This window comes from Podospora bellae-mahoneyi (assembly GCF_035222275.1).
Source record: "Podospora bellae-mahoneyi strain CBS 112042 chromosome 1 map unlocalized CBS112042p_1, whole genome shotgun sequence".
NCBI lineage: Eukaryota > Fungi > Ascomycota > Sordariomycetes > Sordariales > Podosporaceae > Podospora > Podospora bellae-mahoneyi.
In genome coordinates, this window is record NW_026946359.1 from 5,799,795 (window position 1) to 5,821,078 (window position 21,284).

The window sequence follows — 21,284 nt, forward strand, 5'->3', positions numbered from 1 at the left end:
GGCCCCGACACAAAATCTAGGGTGTTCCTGGGTTTCGATATGGCTGGATTCGGATGTGTGGCTGGCGGCGGCGTGGGCTGCTTGTGACGAAGCCGGTGATGATAGGCCGCAAGAGTTGAAAAGAACCGTCTTTTCCCCCGTCTGTTGCGTGTTGCAGGCCTCGCCGTCTCACACTGTTCTGCTCAAGAAGATGCGGTACAGGATGCGGGATGCGGGATGCTGGGACAGGTATTCTGTAACGAGCGGACGAGCAAAGAGTCGGGGCGGTCTGGGCAACGATCGAACCACGAGCCACGGGGAAGACGCCTGCTGCAGAGAGACTTTCGAGACACTTTGGGGGTCGGTGCCAAGGTATGTGCCGTCGGCGCCGGTAGCAGCTTGGGTGCAAACTGGAGCGACTGGAGCGGACTAGAGCCCGAAAAAAAGGTATTTGCAGGACACAAGACAGGCAGTCCCGTCACAGAGCAAAACAAAAATAAAATGGCGATAGGATTCGTAGGGAGGGGACCGGATAATCCGACAGAATCGCAGGCATGGAATTGACCTTTCTCGCAAGGTTGCGTGTTTCGCCTGTCGGGAGTGGATTCTCTCTGCTGGCTGCCCAGGGCTCTCGTGTCGTCTGCAACGGGAGCGCTTTCTGCCCTACCCAGCAGTTGAATGCTCCCTGGCCACTGCTTGGATGGATGCTGCGATGGCAGGCACCGTCCGTCTCCATCCCCTCTGTCAATGGTAGACAGCCCATTCGGGTGCCAGGGGTGCTTTACGGGTAGGAAGGCACGCACGCATCAACGCACCCGACATTCTACTGTTGTGGAAATGTGCATTCGGAAGCCCGTGTAGGTATGTGGGTAGCAGCCACCAGCCACAACCTACTAAGATGCCTACCTTGCCGCTTGAAAAAAAGATAACAATCTCACTGTCCCTGTCTTCCGCGGCGTCGTGGCATTAAACTAAACCAGAATATCTATATCTCTCAATGGTACGGTATCTCGTGCCCTGAAACGCCAACCACCGACCGAGAGGCGTCAGATGTCAGAGAGGAGAGCACCTGAACCGCCAGCTTCGTTGTCAACACTCCTGATGACAATCGATATTCTCGAACCATCGCCAGCTTCTGAAGATAAAAAAAAAAGGCTCGCCAGGGGCAGACCCCCACCTGTGGATAACTGATCGCTTGTTCCGCAAGCCGATGCGACCGACAAGACTTTTTCGCGGTCGGCCCTGGACAATTTTGCTGGTGGATCGGAAGGGATGTGAACAGCATCAACAGGGAACAGGGGCCCATTTGGCCTGTGTCTGATCGGTGATGCGGTCTTAGGCGTGTGGCTTTGAGCGGAAGCTAGCCCGTGTTCAATGTCAACATGCCTTTCCAGTGACGTGGGAGGGGCCAGGGGCAACTGAATTTTTTCTCGACCACTCTGACGCTCTGGGAGGCCGAAAATAGATTGGATGATAGGAGACGGTTTGAGATGGCAGTTTGGCATTTCTCGCCGTCCGAATCCTTCTCTCATCAGAGTGCGAATGGCCCGGAAACAGATGTTGGAAATTCCACATGCTGGACGTTGGATAAGATGACAGCTGGTGTGGTGGGAGAGGTAACCTGCCAAGGCCAGAGTGGGTGGGGGTTTCCCAAAGCCCGGATTTGGCTTCTTACCACGACTCTGTCGCTGTTTCAGGCCAATGAAGAAGCTCCAGTTGAGGGTTCCTGATGGCTCTCTTCGGTGTCCGCTTACCGTCCGGTGCTCTTCGGAATTGAAAGCAACCTCAAGTCTGGCCGACTTCCAAGGAAATCTTGTAGGCACTGTTCTTCCATGGAATTATCCTGGCTTTCGTATGGACACAATCTCTCTGCTCGTTCAATAGTCCAATGGCCTAAAACACCTTGGAATGAAGTGGCAGTGCACTAGTTGTCTCTCTGATATCCAGACACTCGTCCTACGCAGATGGATACACGCAGAGGATCCTTTCAAAGGCTCAAACCAACCCAGACCAAGGACAGAATGTTTGTTGACCCTGGGGACGGCTCACCGCTTGTGGATTGTGTCAATTGTCGAACGATCTGATGACACGAAGCGATGCAATGGTGCTGGCTTTTGAGCTCTGCATTTGCTGCATGCATGTTTGGGATAAGTATCGTATCCGTACCTATGTGTACTTGTCTTTTTATCTGGATGGATGAAACGGAGTCCTTTTGCCATATCGATGTTCGGTATCAGACGATAGGCGAAGTCTCAGACATTTCCAAAGAATTGTCTCCTAAGCCGCATATCAATATTGTAGCTCCTCACCAGAATAGGATGAGTCTCTGGAGAGTTCAACAATTAGAAGTCTGTAGTGTAAGACCGCTTATCGAAACATGTTCGGTATTTGCGCCTTCTCCAGCCCCTTGCTGAGCTGATACTGGGCAGTCGCGCTTGGCCGGGTCTGCGGCTTGGCGCCACGCACCTGGCGGACCCCTGTCTGTGATTTCAGAATTTCAGATGAATGACGCACGCTGATGGAACCCTTTTCCAACTTTCCCAGCCTCGGTCAAGCGGGGTCAATTGGCGAATTCAAGAACGGCCAATGATCATTCCAGCCTCGCGACCACTCCTGGTGAGACGCGACCATACATCTTCTTCAGTTTGCTTCTTCAACCTAGAATTCGATGCTCACAGACATCCCAAAGAGGGACGCCTTCACCTCCGAAACGGGGAGCATGCGAGCAACTCGGAGTTCGGTACTGCAATGCAGCCCCTCTCACATCATGGAGCTTTCCCCATGAGCTTCTCTCTTCATCACCGAACACCCATCACAAAGCCCCATATGCATCTCGATTTGTATTCAAGGCCAGGTACGGATCCTACCTCAACAAGATCCACCGTTCAAGATGGTAGCACTCCTCTGGCAGGTGCTAATTCCGCTGCAAACGCTCCGTACCAATAGCAAAGTTCTATCACTATCCCGCTATCTCTCAAAAGCTGGGTGATAGATTCCCATCTGCGCAACGCCATCCTCCCACGTCTTCCCGCGTCTCAACAGCCTGGGGGTTTGGCCGTTACGGCGCAAAATCTCCGGAAGCAACCCTCGACGGACAAGCCCTTGATGCCGAGCGCTTGATGAGGCCAGTGTGCCCAGCCTCAACACCGAAGAGAGCCTCATCTTGGCAGGGCATCACCACGAAAAGATGAGGATTGGCATGGACAGAGACAAGCCCTCAGTCGACAAACGCCACGGCGGACACCATTGACAGAGCCCTTTCAGACTGACATCTCCGTACTGCTTTCCTATGGCCCCGTCAGCCCGTCCGTGGTGGGTCAAAGCGACACTCGAACCCTGCAGGATACAGGGGGTTCGTCCAGGAAACCTGAATGATTTTCCAAGAAAATGGAAATTTGGGTCCAGCTTTCCCGCAGTGAATCCGATTATAGATGCAATTGCACCATTCACTGCACGGCAGTATTGCCCTCCTGCAGTTGGGTCAACCATCATTTCCTTGTACAGGTTGATGATCAGGGCACGCAGGACACCGGGCTGCAGTTGACGCAGTGGGGAACCATTTTGCCGGCACTTCTGATTATCATCTCTTCGGACGCCCAACCGAACTCGACATGCTGCACAGCTCGCGGTCGAGATGGGAGCGGCCAATGAAGAGGCTGTTGGTCAGATGTTTGTGACACAACAGCAACCAAGTACACACAGCGAGAACTCCCCTTGGCAATCTTTCTCTGACACAAAGTTTCCGTGATGCATTTCCGAGCGTCTTACCAACTGTCCGAAGCCTCGTGAACTGGGCCGAGAGTCGTAGGCACCACGGCCGAGTGCAGGTTCATATTGACGCTTATTGCCGCTGACATGCCCCTATCGTCAACATTGGTCCATGAGCTCGTAGCGTACGGCTAATTGTGCAAGGTGCATGAGGGTAAAGACGGCATTGACGGGGCACGGGCGAATCGGCTAGATACCAACGATCCATCCACAAGTGCCCGTTGTTCGGGACGGCCCAGGAAGTGGTAGGTTGTTCGTCAAGTGTCAAGCAAGGCTTGTTGTTTATCTGCATTGCTGGGTTGGGTCTGGTAGACCAACCAGAAGACGATACTATGTAGAAACTGGGAGAACATGCCTTGGTTGCTGTTGATGAAGGCACCACCATGAAGGTTACCGGAGCAGGCGGCTAAAAGCTGACCATATGTCAGGTCTGCTTTTTGGCCATGATATGCGCTGTCAAACATGGTCAATGTTGACGTTTTTTGCCTCCCTGCTCACCATTTTGGTTCCCTTTCAGGAAGCTGAGGGAAGAGATGGACATTGATTGACAATTGACAGCCAATTGTCGGCATATGGGATTATCGGATGGGAAGCCACCCGTTCCAGCCGCTGCCTGCCCCCCTATTCTCAAAACCTTGATATTGGGCAGTCTGCTTTCACACGTGGCGTCACTGCAACGTGGTAGAGAATTAGACTGGAAGGAGAAATTCAGCTCCGTGGCTGTTGGGCGTTATTAAATCAGGTAGGTAATATTGACTGTAGGGGCGTGTGGGGGAGGATGACACCGAAAAAGATGGCGGCGGCTTTTTTGCTTCTTCTTCTTCTTCTTGCCGTGTTGTCTATGGCTCGGCCCGTAATTGCGTGGCGGTTTGGACAGTAGGATTGTCAATGGAGAATGGTTAGGGGTACTGTGCTTTGTTTTCGTGGGCTGAAGAAGCTTGACTTCTTTTAGAGGGGGGGTGTAGGATGTCTCAGATCAATATTGGGCTGTTGACGTTCAGCCCTGCCCGGTTTTGTAGAAGGATTTACAGAGCTTGCAGAGAATGATGGGAGCCGTTGGGGGGATTGGGGATAGTCCTGAAAGGCGGCTGGGGGGATGTTGATATTTGTCATTCCGTAGTAGATATGTTTCAATAAGGACGGTAATACTCACTGCCGAACCGAGAGACAAGGTGGCGTGTTGAATTTTTGAGGGTCGTCGTACGAAAACTGCCTGCCCGAGGGGGGGAGACATTGATAGGGGGGTGCAGGAAGCATGTCTGAGATGGAAGGAGGAGGCTTAGAAGGGTTTAGAGACATCAACTGCAGATAGCCGACCGCGGAGTCCGAGGGTTTGTCTCTGGGAGCCCCTTTTCTTATCATGGACTGCCTTGGAATTTGAAAGGGGTTTGAGTGGTTGTTGATGGGTGTTTGGTGAGTTTTGGGTCTTTAAGCTTTCCCCGTTTACGTGGAGGAGGGACGCATGGTCTAATTTGCTCTGGTTCGTACACCTTTATACTGAGGCTAGAGGGAAGTTGAGAATATCCTGTGTTGATGCCGAGCTGGACTTGCTTGTGATATTGTCTTTCAGTGAGAAGGGGCGAAGAGTGAGTGTGGGACTCCTGGTTGGACATGTGCTTGATCAAGTTGATTCTGCCAATCTTCAACAGCAATCGCAAAACTGACTGGTTCTTCATCATCAGGAGTATTTTTTTCCAGCTCTCGTCGGCCTCGTGGGCATCTCACCTTGCCGTTTCCAAATCAAGCCCCCAGGACTGCAAGTCTTCAGTTTACGGTGAAAGCAGTCCCTCTTCTTCGACTGGTGCAACTGCCTGTTGACAAAAGCCCTTCATAAAATCCCATCCCTGTGACTAACTCTCTCCAATCACGACGAGAAAGTACGAACCTATCTGCTCCTGTCGGAACCCACCTTGAAGTATGCCAGTTAGCTCTGGACTGACAACAAGTCTCGTCATTAGAGGTTGTCGATAGCTCTAGGTCTAGTCCACTCATATTAACATACCTCATCACACCATATTTCTCACGACAAAACTCTGTGGAGGTAGGCAAACCTGGTACATGATGACTTAGAGAGGCAAAATCAGACAACACCATACCTTATACCTACAGAAGTTTTAAAAAAAAAATTTATAAAAAAAGGCCACGATCCTTCAGCTCATACAAAAACGATACCCCCTCAACCTCACCACACCTCTTCTGCAGGTTTGTCAGAAAGACCTCTTCGGAAATGTTTAACATCGTTCATCCCATCATGCACCAGACCATAACCACCTTGCAAAGGGCGAGTAGTTGTGGCTGTCTCCCCCTTCAACTACACTCAAAACCTCTGTTCCCTACTAACCGCAACAGCAACAATAAAACAGGGCGTGTGGCTCAGTTGGTAGAGCGTTCGCTTAGCATACTCAAGTCCCTTGACTAAATGTCAGGGATCCCATTGTATGCGAAAGGTCCTGGGTTCGATTCCCAGCTCGTCCAAGGAAATTTCGTCTTTTGCCCACTCTCTCCCAGTAGGGTACATTCTTTTTTGAGTTTGTGTTGAAATATCGCTTGTACAAGTCAGCATGACGCTTTACTACTGCGTAGGGGGGTTGGGGATATGGTTAGAGGGGGTTAATTGGTGAAATTCAGGCATGAGGCTATCACCAATGTCTTCGACCCGGTCACCAGAAAAACACAATGGGGATGACTTCTGTCGTGGAAGCACGGCTAACCTGCGTATACTGCTGCAAATTTCATGCTGATGTAACAACAGAAAGCCGCCATGCATAATACCCAATTGCCTGCTTCTCATGCCTTGCCGTCTATGTGCCTAAGCCAAATCATACACTGCTTTCTCACCCTTCCCTAAGCCTCCAGCTTCTTCCCCTCCATCGTCTTGATGTACTTCGTGTGTAACTCTGCCACAGCCGGAATAATCAAGCTCTCGATTTCCGCCTCCGGCTCCTGCTCCGGCAAGCTCTTCGGATCCAACGGCTCGTCCTTCTCCGCCTCCTTCGCATCATCCAGCTTACCCCCCTGTGGTATCCGGATCCACTTGTCCGGATTCCCAGGACTGACAAACACCACCTCCCACTTCCTCGTCGACAGCAAGTTCCCAATCACCAAGTGGTGCTGATACCGATCCAGCGAGTACTTTGCCTTGTGCACAAGAATCTTGGGATCAGTCTCCAACTTGAAGGAGACGATCATCCCCTCTGGCGACCACCCCTCTACCAGATTCTTGAGGAATTTGGGGACGGGATCAAGGTCAACAACGAGGCGTTTGCTGCGTGGGACGGAAGGGGAGGAGTCAAAGTTGTCAAAGGTTTCTTCCTCTTCCGAGGCTGATGGCTTTGACGGCTTCTTGTTGAAGGCCTCAACTGCGTCGGTGGATTGGATTTTGTGTTCGGACATACGTTCGGGCTTGGGGTTTGTCAGTAAAGAGCAGAGGGGGAGGATAGGGAGAACGTACAGGTACAAAGAAGTCGCTGACTGCCGCGGCGAGATACAGCAACCCTTCAGGCCCCAGTGGCTTCATCAACTGCGCGATGCCGCGGAGCTCATGGAGGTAGTCGGAGATGCTGACAAAGGGGAGAACAAGAAGCATGTTCTTGTCACGAGCCTCACGGTATTTCCGGAGGACGTTGAGCATCTTGCCGGCATCCTCGTCACGGGCTACCACGCTTCCGTTGGGGCCTTCGCGGAGGAAGTCGAGGAAGCAGTCGGTGGCATGGCTGTAGTGTCGGGAGTAGGGGAGGAGGGAGAATTGACGGTGGCTGTTGGGTGTTAGCTTGACTTATACATTTGGAAGAAGATGCAACTGTAGGTTACCCACAGGAAGAGAACCGCATAACCAGCTTCTAGGAAGTACTCAGCGCTAGTCTGAGATCTGAAGTCAGTATTCTTGTCCATCAAGTTCCACCACATCAACTTTTCTTCAGAGACAATGTCCCTAGGGACAAGAGTGGGAGGACCCCTAAACACCATCCCACAATACGCCTCATCATTCTGCAACAACACCAAAACAAATAAACAAAAAATCACTTACAGCTCCTCTCGTACCAGCCGAAAAGTTATCAATAAACCGCACAGTCTGCTTCTCTGTTCATCACCTCGTTAGCACTCACTCATCTTTCCCCGATTCTCACTCGTCCAGACGTCAACATACCCAAAGGCACAGTAGTACCCCCCGAAGTAACCAACACCAACCTCCTCCCCGCCTTGGAGTGAAACTCGATAAAGTCCTTCGCCAGCTCCATGTGCTTCTGCAAGTCCTTCGGCGGCGGGTTGGCGTTGAAATAATGATCCTCCGCCAACGCGGCAAGGTTGGAAGGGGGAGACTCGGAGGGGGTGTGAGGGATCATTTTGGCTATTCTTTCTTCTGCCAACTGACAATGCTGTGTAAGTGTGCGTGGAATGAGAGCTATCCTTAAGTTAGCTTTTTTGCAAAGGTAACAAACACATGACGCTGCCATGGGAAGTATATATCCCCAAATTTTGATCATGACCCCCAAAAAGTGGTCTGATACTGACTGACCTTCTTCAATCCTTCAACCACGGGATCAAATCAACAACAGTTACTGTCCTTGTCCGAATCGAAGTTGGGATAAAAAAAATCTGTGTACAACCCGGGACTGCCGGTCGGTGTAAGCAATGTTGTGTCTGCTCTCTCGAGTATACAAATTGATGCAAGGTGTGTAAGAGATCCAGTCGAATCAGATAAAGCTGCGCTGCGGCAACAGAGGGGCGGCAAATGCGTCACTTTCGGAATATCCTTGGGAAGAGAAGCTCGCTCGCTCTGGGGATAGTGGGGTAGGTAACCCATGAGTGGACTGCGGGGAACGCCTTCAGCAATCGACTCAAGTGCGCTGGCTGCGGATGAAAGGGGGGATCAATTGTTAGGTAATTCGCACGTACATTACAATCGACCGACCCGAATGAACCGAGTCAGTCCCGTGAGCTATGCCAGGTGCATATCTGCATGCTTTTGTTTTGTTCTTATGTCCTGTTCCTGTCCTTGATCATACATACATCAATCAGCCCTTCTCGCCCGCCGGCTCATCCAATATCTGTACAAGTCCTCTACGTCATGATAATACAAAAATATATGCTTGTCCTCCCTGTTGAGATGAGATGTCAAAGAAAATGGCCAATACAAGAGGATATAAAGTGGTGCCTTTCCTTGTCCTCCCTCCAACGCCCCTGTCTATTACTCGCTTTTGCCCCTTTTGTATGCCCCCAAACGCCAATGCCAACAGCACAAAAAGTGAGCAGTAATAATCACACATCTCGCTCCTCCTTTTCATCTTCAGAATGGCCACTTCTTGGCCTTGGGCTGCTTAGCGTTCTTGAGCATGTTCATCCTCCTCAACCGTTCGCGGTTGGTAGGATCAAGGAGCACGTCGGTGCCGTCCTCACGGTACCAATGGCTCTGGCCGCCTCCTCTTCGCACGTCGTGAATGTTCATCTTGACCCGGCCGATCTTGCGGAGCTTGACCAATCCATACCAGCAGACAATGAGCGAGGCAATGGATGACACTCCAGTGACGGCCCCGAAACCCCAGTTGGTTTCCTCTATGAAATTCTCCAGGTTCATGCCGTACAGGCCTGCTAGGAAAGTGCCCATGGCAAGACCGAGAGTGCCAACACTGAACTTGAGGTCGAGAAGCATGAGCGAGTTGCGGTTGGCATCGAGAATAGCACGGATACTAGAGCACTGTCAGCTGGGTTCGACCAAGAACAAAAAGACCCGATATGCACATACATTTCTTCCGTGTTCCTGATACTCGAGACCAAGTTGCTCGCCTCCTGCACCACTTCGTCGCAAATCTTGTTGTACGATTCCAGCAGCAATTCAACCTCCGTGTGGTCGTCCTCTCCACGGAACAAATCATGCGTCTTCTCAGTGAGATACATAGCCGCAAGATCATCATCCGCCTCAAGCAACTCCTCAATAGCGTCCCTGACCAACTTTGCCTTTTGCTCAAACGTGCTAACCCGCTTGGACAAGACGAGCAAAATCCGGAGCTTCTCCCGATCAATATCGTCCTCCAGCTCGCTGAGCACACGAATAACGGGGTCCCGCACCGACTCAAAGTCAGCTTCCAGCTCCGAAGTAACCGACATCAGCACCGCTTCCAGCGCCCTGAACTCGTATGGCAAGCTATTCGCCCCGGCCGCCTGCTTCTGCTGAAGCTTCCCTTGCAAATCATACATAAACGCCGACTGGGGATACGACGACTTTGACCCATACACATCAAACAGCAGCACCCGATCATGCTTAATCAGCACCTTCAAGTGCAGCAAGTTGAGCAGAATCGCCGACGGTCGAACGAGAATATGTGGCAGGTTGGACGAGTCAATCTTTCGGAGATCGCGAGGTAAGAGGCCGTACTATTTCGCACACAAAGCCGTTAGCCTACCAATTCCCCCTCCCAATTAGTCTTCTAACTTCTCATTACCTTTGCAATAAGCTCACTCTTCTTCAACTCGCCATCCACCATGATAACATCCCCATTCCCATCCACCTCGGTACACCTCAACCTCGGATCCAGCGCCGCCTTGCTCGTCAGTGCCCTCCTCTGGAAAATACTCCCCGACTCCTCCTCCAGCTGCACCGGCAAGTCATCCTCCTTCAGCAGCTCCCTCGCCTTCTTCGGCGCACTCCCAAACAACCAATCCTGCCACGACCTCTTGCACGCCACCTCTTCCCTCCCGACCGGTGGTTTCTTTTCCCCACCACTACTACTACTCGAAGCCCACCTCTCTTTTGTCGCCCCCGGTTGTTTCCTCAGCTCCAGCTGCGGCAATAACCCGCCCTGTCTCTGTTCCCCCACACCCCGACATCTCGTAGAGACATTGCGCCTCGTCGTAACACCCAGGCGAATAGTATATTCAGCATAACACAACCCCTCGGATTGGGCGTGTAAATATCGAAGGAGACTCCGCGATGGCGTTGCTACTGCTGCAGGTCTTAATGCCGGAGGCATCGCAGCTCGGAAAGGGGGGGGCGGAAGGTCTGGTGCGGCGGTAGCGTTTCTTTCTTTTCGCTGTCGAAACTTGGCGAAAACAAAAAAAAAAGATTCCCCAAAGTCTGAACTCTGGATGATGCAGGTCCCCGCAGGGTCGGTCCGTGCGTTGCTCGGCAGACTGTAAGGGTATCTACCACAACAGTCAGGGTTAAGTGTGGGAAGAGCATCAATCCTTGTTAATTTTCCACCGTCAGGTGAAGAGAGCTAGAGAAAGAGGTGAAAATCTCTGTGTTGCAAGATGGGAAAAGAGAGGTTCAAATTCTGCATAAAGAGATGAGCAAAAAAAAAAATGCAAAATTTAAATTAATATGCATCAGCCGTGAATCGAACACGGGGCCCATCGATGGCAACGATGGATTTTACCACTAAACCACTGATGCTGTTTTATTGGGTGAAGGCCTACTGCAGAAGCTGGCACTATGTTTGAATCTGTTGCATGCGGCCCCCTTTCCTCGGGATGACCTGCAAGCCCACCAACATCTTTGACTACTCTCTTCCCTACAGGAAACTCCCATGATTCATCCATCACGATACACGAAGTTAATACGAAGCTCTCGTAGCAGTAAATAATATTATGCATTCTAATAACTATGAAAAATGAAGAACCGGGGAATCACTAGAATAAAACCGACGACTGAAGACAGTAAAGGCCCACCTCTGTGGTAAACCCATCCATCCTCTTCGAGAAACAAAAACAATGACACTAAAACGTCTGAGTGAAAAGAAGAACCCTTCCAAAGTACCCCGTTCCATCCTTCTTTTCTACTGTCTCCAACTTGTAACTTTAAAACACAAAAAAGAAACAATACAACCACACCATCATTACACTTCGTCATCCAACTCACGCACTCTTCTCCGTGTGCCCATCATTCAACAACATCTCCAACACGATCTGACCGCCGGGAACCTCAGGGTGGCTCATGCAAATCTTGACCGTCCCCTTCGAATCCGGCTGCCCGCCATTAGCTGATCCCACCAGCCCGGGTGGCAGACCGCCAGGACCGTTTGCCATGCCGCTTCCTGTCGGCCCCCTAAATCCGTAATCCAAACACCTCACATCTCTACCCGCAATGATCTGTCTCAACCTCCCATTCTCCGCATTCCTCACCTCCACGTAATCATCATTGAACAATAGCAAGTACTGTCCAAACATGGTCGCCGCCTTTGCCTTCTTTTGCTTGCCCGAGTACTCCATAATCAGCGTCCGGCTGATTTCTCCATGCTTATCAACATAGACTGCACAGTCCTCGTATGTAAGCAGGAACTCTTGGTCGTTGAGCTTGAACATGCCCAGCGGTCTCTGATTGATTCTTGAGGCGATGTTGGCAATCGCTGGCGCGCTCAGGTCTCGAGGAATCGACTGCGTAACCTTCTTGTCGAGGGTTAACAGCTCAAAGCCCTTGGCCGAGGCAACAGCAATGTAGGACTGGAAGAGATTGAGAGAGAAGCACTCGGCGGGGATGTAAAACTCGTCAAAATCGCGGAATGATTCTGTGGAGCCGGCGCCGCCCTTACGGCCGCCAAAGAGCCGGGATCTCTTCTCAGTTGCCTTTTGGAAGACCGGCTCGAGAACCTTGAACGTGTTGTGCATGCCCTCCTTGCGCTTGTAAAACAAGAGAGTCCTATCCTTCATGCGTGCCGTGGCGAAGAAAGCGACGTCCTTGGCCAACCGCTGAGGTGCCCGGCGGGGGTTGTCATGGGATGGTGCAGGGAAATTGGAGACGGGGCAAACCACGTCGAGAGGATATGAAATTAGCGATCTGTCGGCGATGAGGAGACAGACCGAAAAGTCTTCCAAGACGGTGATTTGGGTGACTTTGCTGATTTGCACCGTCCTCGTCCAACCGCGAGGATTTGATGACTCCGATATGTACACGCCATAGTCCGTTCCAATGGCGATCATCGACTTGCCAAAAGCAGTGAAGGCGCAGGCGCAGTTCACGGTAGCTCTACAGACTGGTGGAGGTCCCCGACCTGGGCCATACACCTGCTCCATCTCTCTGATGGCTCGATCCAAGGGAGTACCCCGAATCGATACACTCGGTTGCCTGCCCATAAGTGAGATAGAATCATAGGCGAAGGCACCATCAGATAAGATGCGCAGCCGGAATGGTTCCGCGTTCTGCGCATGCAATGCTCGTGCGTGTCTGGTCTTTGCTTCAATAATGGCTGAGCACCAAGCCGCCCTTTCCTGGGCCGACGAGGCATAGAGGGTGTAGATCTCATGACCGAGATGCTTGATACGGAAGGGGTAGATGATCTTCCCGTCGTCTGTGCCACCAGAGCCTAGGCGAGTAACCGTACTCATAGATCCCATGGAAGAACTAGTTCCGGCATGCTCAAGCCCAGGACGCTCTGCCCCATTAGAGGCCACCTTATTCAGTTGCGTACCCGAACCAGCTGCGACCGCTGTTCTGGTCAGCGGTGCTGTCAAGCTCTTTTGTTTGGCAACCGGATCGTCATTCAAACTCTCCAAGAACAGCAGCGGCATTGGGATTGGCTACATCGATTGTCAGCATCAGACATGAGTTGTAAATAATGCCAGGAAAATTACTCACCTCCTTTGAAACATCGTACTTCTTGTCACCCCTCCCATCCTTTGAGGCGACACCCTTGGCCAGGATAAAATAGTGATCAAAAAGAAACGCGTGTGTATCAACCCAACGGACGCCTTTTGAGCCCTGTCTCTGTAGCTCGCCCTGCTTGAGTAATTCTCGGCCGAGATGGTCGAGGTTCAGTACTGACTGGAAACCTGGACGCAGCACTAATTGTCCCTGAAGTTCAATCAACTCAACCTTCTTCGTCATCTCAGCAACCTTCTCATCACATTCGTGAGTGACTGCTTTGATTTCCTCCAGAGCCTTGACAAGATTGGCCTTCTCCTCGCTTTCGCCAAGCATGTTCTTTTTGACCGTCTCCAAGAGAAGGCCGTATCGTTGTAGCCGGGTGATGGGTGCCTTCACGAATGTGGTCCATTCGAGACGCTTAGAACGCTTGTGATCTCTGACCACGTCGAGGAACTGGCGGAACAAAAGATTTCTGCTCGCCTCTCTCCTGATCAAGTATGTGGCGTGTGGGAATGATGAACAATACTCGATGTAAATCGGCCTGGCCTTTCTGATCCACTCCCTGAAAAGATCACTAAAGCCAACAATCCACGGCCCTTGCTCCTGTTGGCGATACTTGAGCTGAGAAAGGAGGTGTTCTTTGTTGATTTGCTGGACGGCATCGACCTTTCCAAACACGGCCTCAAGGAACTTCTCGAGTCTGTTTGCCGCGATAATCGGTGGCTGGTAGACCCGAAGTTGATCCCTGTAAAGCAGTCGGAGAACATCGAGCTGGTTCATGAAATCTTCCTCACCCGTGACAATTTCGTGCAGAACGTTCTGCCTCTCGACTTCCTTCTTGTGCTTAGATTTGATGTCTTCCATGGTCACGCCGTGGAAAGTGGCCCAGTCAAGGGTGGGCGTATCGTCCTCGGACATCATGTTGTCCAGGTTCACCTTCTTAAGCGTCCGGCCGCAATGCTGGGAGTAGCATCTCACAGGAATGCCATCTCCATGCAACCTGGGGACCATGCCCTCATCTTCATGCAGCTTTGGAGCGTAGCACCCAGAGCCAGTAAGTTGCCACAGCACACCGGACAGTTGACCTTTGCCGAACTTGACCCATTCTTCCTCGGGTATCAGGATTCCAGCCGCAAACATGGATTCGACGACGTTGGCGCTCAGAAGCTCAGCGTCGGCGACATTCATGGTCGGAACTTTAGCACAGAAAAGCTTGAGAACGCCCTCTTCGATGGTTTTCCTTTTCAGATCTGGCTCGCCCTCAGCCATCTCGCGGATCCAGGCAGTTATGCCACTAAGAGCCCATGGTTCTGCACACCGCTTAATATCGGCGGCATTAAGCTTCGAAGGAACAAATTTCTTCCGTCTTCCAGTGGGCAGGGTGATCATATCATAGCCAGCCATGGAAGATGGAGTACCGGTCTCATAGCCTTCATATGCGGCGCCTTGTGGGTAGGGAAGCTGGTGTTGCTGCGACATCTGCTTCTGCGCGCGTCTCCGCTCCTCGGCGGCATCTGTCCTAGACCTTGCAGGTGCCACCACTGGAGGGGTATTGCTGTGGCTCGACAAAGATATCGACCTTTCAACTTGTTGTTGCTGGATCGCATGTTGACCTGGATACATCTCGTGGTTATCAGGCGGATATGGAAGTCGAGAGTCTGCACTCAGAGAATGATTGTGCTGATAACCGGCTCTGTTTACCAGATCTGGGGCAAGATGGGAGCCACTGTGTCGTCCTTCTAGACTTGGAGGGATAGCAGGCAGAGGTCGGTTAGACAGGCCGGGGTGCCAAAACATCTGATCGTACGGATACTCCTCTTTGGAAGGGGAGTCGCTGCTCTGCCGCGAGTGAAGTGACACCCTCTCATCACCCTCATCAAAGCTCAGACGGTGGACCTGGGGCTGTTGGAGACCACCAGTGCCGCCATAGTCTACCGATGCTTCGGAAAAGGGTGCATAATCAGGGACTTGTCCCGGAACTGGGAGCGGTCGTGGTCCGTCATGAGCTGTAGCTGACGGCGAGTTGATATCGTTTCCATAATGAAGATTCCCAGCATAGCCGCCGCCATACATTCCTAGATCCATTCCACCATAGTCGCTATCAGTGCTAGGCTGCTCCTCCGCAGGCGTAGAAAGCTGAGATCCCAACGGAGCAGGGATTGGCGTGCCTGCTGAAGGTGCAGACGAAGACGAGGGTTTGTAATCAGGATATCCAGGGAAAGACATTCCGCCAAACCTTCGGTCGTCAAGATCATCTTGCATAGCCTGGAGCCCCGCGGCGCCCTCAGGGTCGCTTTCCTCGGAGTCCCAGTTATATGTCGTCGAAATATCATTATTGCTAGTCAGAGCAGAGGAGGCATCGGATGGGTGTCGATTCAACAGCGAGTTCGTCGCAGTTTGCATCGTAGTGCCAGACGCATTAGAGCCATAACGCCGCACCATGTCCAAGTTATTGTCAGACAAAGCGCCATTAACGGGCAAGGGCCGCTGCCCACGGGAAGGAATCCCAAGGTCAGAAACAATATCCTGGATCAAGCTGTCCTGAGTAAACCGCGTGTCGCTATTACTTCGTCCGTTCGCTCTCCAACTTGCTCCCTCCGTCAAGTCGTCCAATGGGCGGTTGGGAAGAGGAGCATTTGTTGGGTGGCGGGATATGAGAGAGTTTTGATACCCATGATTTGGGGGTGAAGGTATTGGCGATGTGTGCGAGTTAGATCGAGAGGCCCGGTTGGTAAAAGAGGTGGGATCTGGAGAGTATCCTGGACCAACTGGAATTTGGGAATGCGTTGGATAAGGTGCTTGTGAGCTCGAGGCAGAGAGCCCAGGGCTCTGTGGGATGTTGGCTCCATTGGTAGCATAAGAATTGGAGTATTGCTGTCCGCCATAATTTGCCGGGTACTGTGATTCACGGGGAGAGCTAACGGATGATGGAGTTGGTGCTTGTTGGGCATACTGCGGGGTGTGAAGTGTTGGCTCAAAAGAAGAGTTTGGAAGCGCCGGAGAAGTAGTGGCCGAGGGCTGTTGAGCCCCCCCATAACCTGAGGGCGGAGGAGGAACATAGGCCGCAGACACATGAGGGACCGTGGCTGAACTGTAATTATAACCATAGTTGTTGTTATTGTACCCTGCAACGGTAGAGTGCCTTTGCGGAACCACAGCAGTGGCATTCGCATACGCAGCTGGGTTGTACGCTTGGGGAGTAAAGTTCTGAGGGGGCGCGTTGTAAGTTGGGCTCGCTGTGGGCGTATATCGGTTCGCCGCTGGTGATGGGTGGTATGGAAGTGAGGTGGATTGCGATCGAGCAAAATTCTGGGGATTATACGTAGAATGTGATGGGGGTGGAGGCGGGACGTTGCCCTGGAACTGTCGTTGATAGGCAGTATTGGGGGTCAGCGGAGGAGGTGGCATGTAGCTTGCTCGGTTCGACGGCGGCGGCGGAGGTGGTGGTTGAGAATCTACCGTCGGACTCGTTATGAAAAGCTCGTCTTCACCCCTCCCCACATTGTTGCCGCCGATGCAGAGGGGCTGAGGTCTGGGTGCGGCCACATCCTGATTGAAGAAACTCGACTCGTCCCCGTTATTGAAGCTCGGTTGTCGTTGAGGGTATCCTGCCGGCTGTTGTTGCGCACCGCCGGCAACAGGATACTGCGCGGGGGGCACATGGCCATAGCGGCGCGACTCGTCCCCGCGGAATGACATGGTGATGATTGTAGAGACAAGCGCCGGCTGGGAGATATTTCTGACACTGGAGAGAGCGCAAAGGCTGAGAGAGAGAAAAGGGTAGGCGCGGCGATACCTCGTCCTCTCGCGCGCAGAGTACTACCGAGCGGTTTCGATACAAGTGGACACCTTCGCGAGGGTGACCTGGTCAAACGACGGCAACCTGGAAGGTTCAGTGTAGGATCTGAAAGGCGAACGGGCCAGGGGCAATGTAGATAGGGTATATGGAGCTCAAGAGTCAATCGTAAGACTCAACCGCGTGGAACCGGCCTCCGCATATGTGCGCTACAAAGCACGGCGCTCGAATATCGATTATCGGCGACGGTTGGAGGCGTCGACGAAGTTATCAAGACATGGTTCGGGTCCCTCGTGAACAGTGGATCGATGCCCTGGGTCGTGGGTCGGCAAAGTGGATGCAAGAGGTAAGACGCCGTTACAAGGCCTGCGTGCCTTGTGCCTGTTCGCCGGGCGGCGTGTGGGTGTGTGGAGGTGGAGTCCTCTGGCTCTGGCAGGGTCACAGTCAACCCTGGGTCTTGTCACTGGGCAAGTTGCGAGGTGCTGTCGGGTGCTTCTGTAGCACACCAGCAGATGGTTGAAGAATGGCAAAATGAAGCGCGAAGCGCTGTGGTGCTAGGTTCTCGTGATCGCCCCGAGGTTTGGGATCTCAAACAGCGGCGACCTGTGTGAGGATTGAGTTTGAGTTGTTGACTGCAGGTGAGCCCAAGCCACAGATGGCTTGAGCCTTTTCCTCTTCGTAGCGTCGCAGACGGAGACGGGAGTCAAAAGAGGCGCAGGGCCCGAGGCAGACAGTCAGGCTCGATGGCGACAAAAGGACGGCAAAAGAACCCAACAAGACACATATAAGTTGACATGAAAGAACTGCTAATCTTAGCCCTTCCCGTCATTCGGTGTTCCCAAGCAATGATCACTGCAGTCTCCTCGGCTCTTCACCCTCTTCAAGTCACGTTGGCCTGGCGAACAATGGCTTTTGTCGCACAGCCAGCACTTTTTGGCTCGCATGGGTCGGAGTTCATCCTTTCGTGTTGAGGACTTGGCTTGGGACCTCCCGTTCCATAGCCACTTATCACCATCTGGCTGTTGTTCTCCGTCACATCAACGTCTACAAACCAATAAGCCTTGAATCATGACGGATAACGGCATGTAAGTCTACGTGAGAGACTACAGTCACCAGTCGAATAGACAATCTACCTGTATTGAGCACGTATGTGGTATATTTGCCCAGATTGTGAGTATGTCGGGCGCCTCTCGACCACTTATGATTACATGGCAACAGCTTGATGTCACAAGAAAACGGTGTAGAAACCAGCATGATCCTCGGCACGAGGGAACTCAAAAATATTCGAAAGGGTATTTACTACTCTCCAAGGTCTTGATTCTGCATTGGGGTCTACATTACTTTGTCCACATCAAACGTGCCATACATACCATAGTGGGCAGAATCTAAATCAGCATGCATGTACCAGACCTCAGTATGCGCCACATCAAAGTTTGCTCAGATATACATCAACCCAGGTCCTGCGAGCCATGTGGTATTCAAAAATATAGACCAAATATCGGGCCCTCCCACGCTCATCCTTCTCGCGAGATGTTTTGAGCGCATCTCGAATATATACATCACTTTCCCTGTCTCAGCATTAGGATGAGGGGCACAGAGGGGTTAAGTGCCAAGCCAGGCACTGGCACCTTCCAACTAACACACGACCGGGGAAGCATGGGAGATTCTCAAATACCTATCAGAGGGCCCAGAGAAATCTTTGGGTTGTTTTCCGTGTCGCAGTGCCGCATTCGAAGTTTCGAGATGCTCCGCTGTTGGTAAGCGCCGCCCTCGAAATAAGGGGGATGACGGCAGTGCGGGGTTCAGCTAGGTCTCCGCCGCGGGAGCTCTCTCGTCATCCATTTGGACCCCACTTCACCAGCGATCCGATCCTCGGGTTTCCGAAGTGTCCCCCGCCATTGCTCCCGCGTGTGTCTGGATTTTCCCTTCTCAAATATCGCGAGCTTCCCCGAGTATCTAGTCTCTTCCGTTCAGCTCAGGCACTCCCAATCGATCACTCAACCTCAAGTAAACCTCCAACCTTCCAAACAAAACCGTCAAAATGGTCAAGGCTGGTATGTAGCTTTTGAGTCTGAACAGATTTACCCCACCTTCTGCACACTCCTCGTCCTCCAGAGTTGCCCGTCCATCCTAATTGAGCAAGATCCGACAACCTTGATGGGCACTTTATCTGGCCGGAAGGGTTCTCAAAGCCCTGGGAGGAGGGCTGACTGGACCCTGCAGGAGCGGCCCGGTGCAGAGGCGCTTTGGTCCCTGGACATGCTGTTGCTAACACTGGGGATGTATAGTTGCTGTCGTCCGTGGTGACTCCAAGGTCTCCGGCTCCGTTGTCTTCGAGCAGGAGACCGAGAACGGTCCCACTACCATCACCTGGGACATCACTGGCCATGATGCCAATGCCAAGCGTGGCATGCACATCCACACCTTTGGTGACAACACCAACGGCTGCACCTCCGCCGGCCCTCACTGTAAGTCATCATATATTCATACCTTCAGCCTTGGACTCTGGGGAGCCACTTGCTAACCACCGATTCCTTCACAGTCAACCCCCATGGCAAGACCCACGGCAACCGGACCGACGAGAACCGCCATGTTGGTGACTTGGGCAACATTGAGACCGATGCCCAGGGCAACTCCAAGGGCACCGTGACCGACAACCTCATCAAGCTCATTGGCCCCGAGAGCGTCATTGGGCGCACCGTCGTCGTCCACGCCGGCACTGACGATCTTGGCAAGGGTGACACCGAGGAGTCCCTCAAGACTGGCAATGCTGGTGCCCGCCCTGCCTGCGGTAAGTTTTCTAACTGGAGAGCAATACCCCTGATAGGCCATAAGCTGACTTGTTTGGTTTCAGGTGTCATTGGTATCTCTGCTTAAGTTATTTCGTAGCGCTTTGTCAGTTGATAAGTCGGTGCTTATGGGAAGTGGACCAGCCGGACAATATTACTTCTGGATAAAACCGTAGTAATTGATCCTCTTGGTTGCCTTCATCAAAGTCACTCGAGATGGCACAAATAAAAACAATAATTTTCCCAAAAGCCATTGCCGCCCTGTATAAGTTGCTTGGAACTGCGTATGACGAAATAGGGCGGGGTAATCACGGTGCGCGCGCAGGTATCGACAGATCCCAGGTCTAAGCTCTGCTTGACCTCAAGCAGTTTGATACAGCTACTCATAAAATGACTGTCGATAGAAACAACTATCATGGTTCAATGTGAAAGCTCTCCATACATACTTGTTGTCATCCAAAATTAAAATACCAGCCATTGATCAGGCTGTGTTCATCAGTTCCTGCACTGTGTTTGTGCTCCCCGCACTTCACACGTCACACGCACTGTGTGGTCTGGTTTGACGGCCCCGGGTCACCTTTGTGCCAGATAATTTTTCAGGAGAGAGCAATGGGCTCGACAACCAATATAAACAGCATAAGAACTCTTGTAGACAGTTTATTCAACTCCAGAAGCTAGATACATATGATGGAGTGAAGTTAAAAAAGAGATGCTTCGGTTATCTGGGGCGGCGACTTGCCTATTTTTGCCTAGCTCGGGTGGTTCAAGTTACACAAGCAGCTGGGAGCTTGAGCCCCTGAAACTCGGACGAGTCCCTTGAAGCCTACCCCACAATATGCATATGGAGCCAATCCAAATTAATGATGAAAGCTGTCAAATAGCCACCACCTCACCTCTCACCACGCACCGCCTGTTGAAGTGTAACTTAAGCCTTCTTCAACTCTTTCTGAACATACTCACATTCTTCTTTCTTGCTGATCATCCATCAGCTTTCTTTCGGTATGTACACAGTCAACCCTTCCTGGGGCTGGGCTTCTCGGCGCCCACCATCCCATCCCATCCCATCCCCAACATCAGTTCTAGGCATTTTAGTGGGGGGCATGACACGACGGTGAGGGCTGCCTGCCCAACGCCTTCGAACTATCACCAAGCCGTTATCATGCTCCGAACTCTTCATCCCAAGAAACAACAAAGAACTATCTGATTGGAATACCGCCATCTGATGGAACTGTCGACAAGTGATATCAGCTGTGGGGAGCAGTTCAACTGACAATTCACTGTATAGAGGTGGGATCGTTGGCTCTCTTGCCACTTGCTTCCCTTATATATCGACTCTCCGTTGTCCCACCCACCTGGCCATTGATTTTCTAAACAA

General features: G+C 51.9%; 6 protein-coding genes and 2 non-coding genes across 8 annotated transcripts; 5 read left to right on the top strand and 3 right to left on the bottom strand.

Moving 5' to 3' along the window:
• The first annotated feature begins 2,540 nt into the window (after nt 1-2,540).
• On the top strand, nt 2,541-4,816 carry QC761_117360 (uncharacterized protein). Its single transcript, XM_062875017.1, has 2 exons — nt 2,541-2,833; nt 2,926-4,816. Exons 1-2 carry the CDS (start codon nt 2,566-2,568, stop codon nt 3,168-3,170), a joined length of 513 nt encoding a protein of 170 aa, XP_062738240.1. The 5' UTR covers nt 2,541-2,565; the 3' UTR covers nt 3,171-4,816.
• Nucleotides 4,817-6,109: 1,293 nt separating this feature from the next.
• QC761_0019580 lies at nt 6,110-6,222 on the top strand. The gene has a single exon. It is a non-coding gene; the product is annotated as a tRNA-Ala (tRNA).
• A 301-nt stretch (nt 6,223-6,523) lies between these two features.
• Nucleotides 6,524-8,090, bottom strand: CAB2 (Phosphopantothenate--cysteine ligase cab2; the record flags this gene model as incomplete). The annotated part of the gene is made up of 5 exons (XM_062875018.1): nt 6,524-7,149; nt 7,199-7,502; nt 7,562-7,608; nt 7,775-7,827; nt 7,895-8,090. 5 exons carry the CDS (start codon nt 8,088-8,090, stop codon nt 6,592-6,594), a joined length of 1,158 nt encoding a protein of 385 aa, XP_062738241.1. The 3' UTR covers nt 6,524-6,591.
• A 944-nt stretch (nt 8,091-9,034) lies between these two features.
• Nucleotides 9,035-10,981, bottom strand: MRS2 (magnesium ion transporter; the record flags this gene model as incomplete). Its single annotated transcript, XM_062875019.1, has 3 exons — nt 10,188-10,981; nt 9,491-10,119; nt 9,035-9,434 (listed from the first exon to the last, which is right to left on the bottom strand). The coding sequence occupies exons 1-3, from the start codon at nt 10,713-10,715 to the stop codon at nt 9,035-9,037; spliced, it is 1,557 nt and encodes a 518-aa protein (XP_062738242.1). The 5' UTR covers nt 10,716-10,981.
• Nucleotides 10,982-11,066: 85 nt separating this feature from the next.
• QC761_0019610 lies at nt 11,067-11,137 on the top strand. Its single transcript has one exon. It is a non-coding gene; the product is annotated as a tRNA-Gly (tRNA).
• Nucleotides 11,138-11,299: 162 nt separating this feature from the next.
• Nucleotides 11,300-18,256, bottom strand: TUS1 (Rho guanine nucleotide exchange factor). Its single transcript, XM_062875020.1, has 2 exons — nt 13,316-18,256; nt 11,300-13,257 (listed from the first exon to the last, which is right to left on the bottom strand). Exons 1-2 carry the CDS (start codon nt 17,021-17,023, stop codon nt 11,599-11,601), a joined length of 5,367 nt encoding a protein of 1,788 aa, XP_062738243.1. The 5' UTR covers nt 17,024-18,256; the 3' UTR covers nt 11,300-11,598.
• On the top strand, nt 17,953-20,159 carry QC761_117400 (uncharacterized protein). The gene is made up of 4 exons (XM_062875021.1): nt 17,953-19,174; nt 19,409-19,588; nt 19,663-19,911; nt 19,975-20,159. The coding sequence occupies exons 1-3, from the start codon at nt 18,905-18,907 to the stop codon at nt 19,768-19,770; spliced, it is 558 nt and encodes a 185-aa protein (XP_062738244.1). The 5' UTR covers nt 17,953-18,904; the 3' UTR covers nt 19,771-19,911; nt 19,975-20,159.
• Nucleotides 20,160-20,571: 412 nt separating this feature from the next.
• On the top strand, nt 20,572-21,272 carry QC761_0019640 (uncharacterized protein; the record flags this gene model as incomplete). The annotated part of the gene is made up of 2 exons (XM_062872059.1): nt 20,572-20,908; nt 21,197-21,272. The coding sequence occupies exons 1-2, from the start codon at nt 20,745-20,747 to the stop codon at nt 21,270-21,272; spliced, it is 240 nt and encodes a 79-aa protein (XP_062738245.1). The 5' UTR covers nt 20,572-20,744.
• Nucleotides 21,273-21,284: the final 12 nt, after the last annotated feature.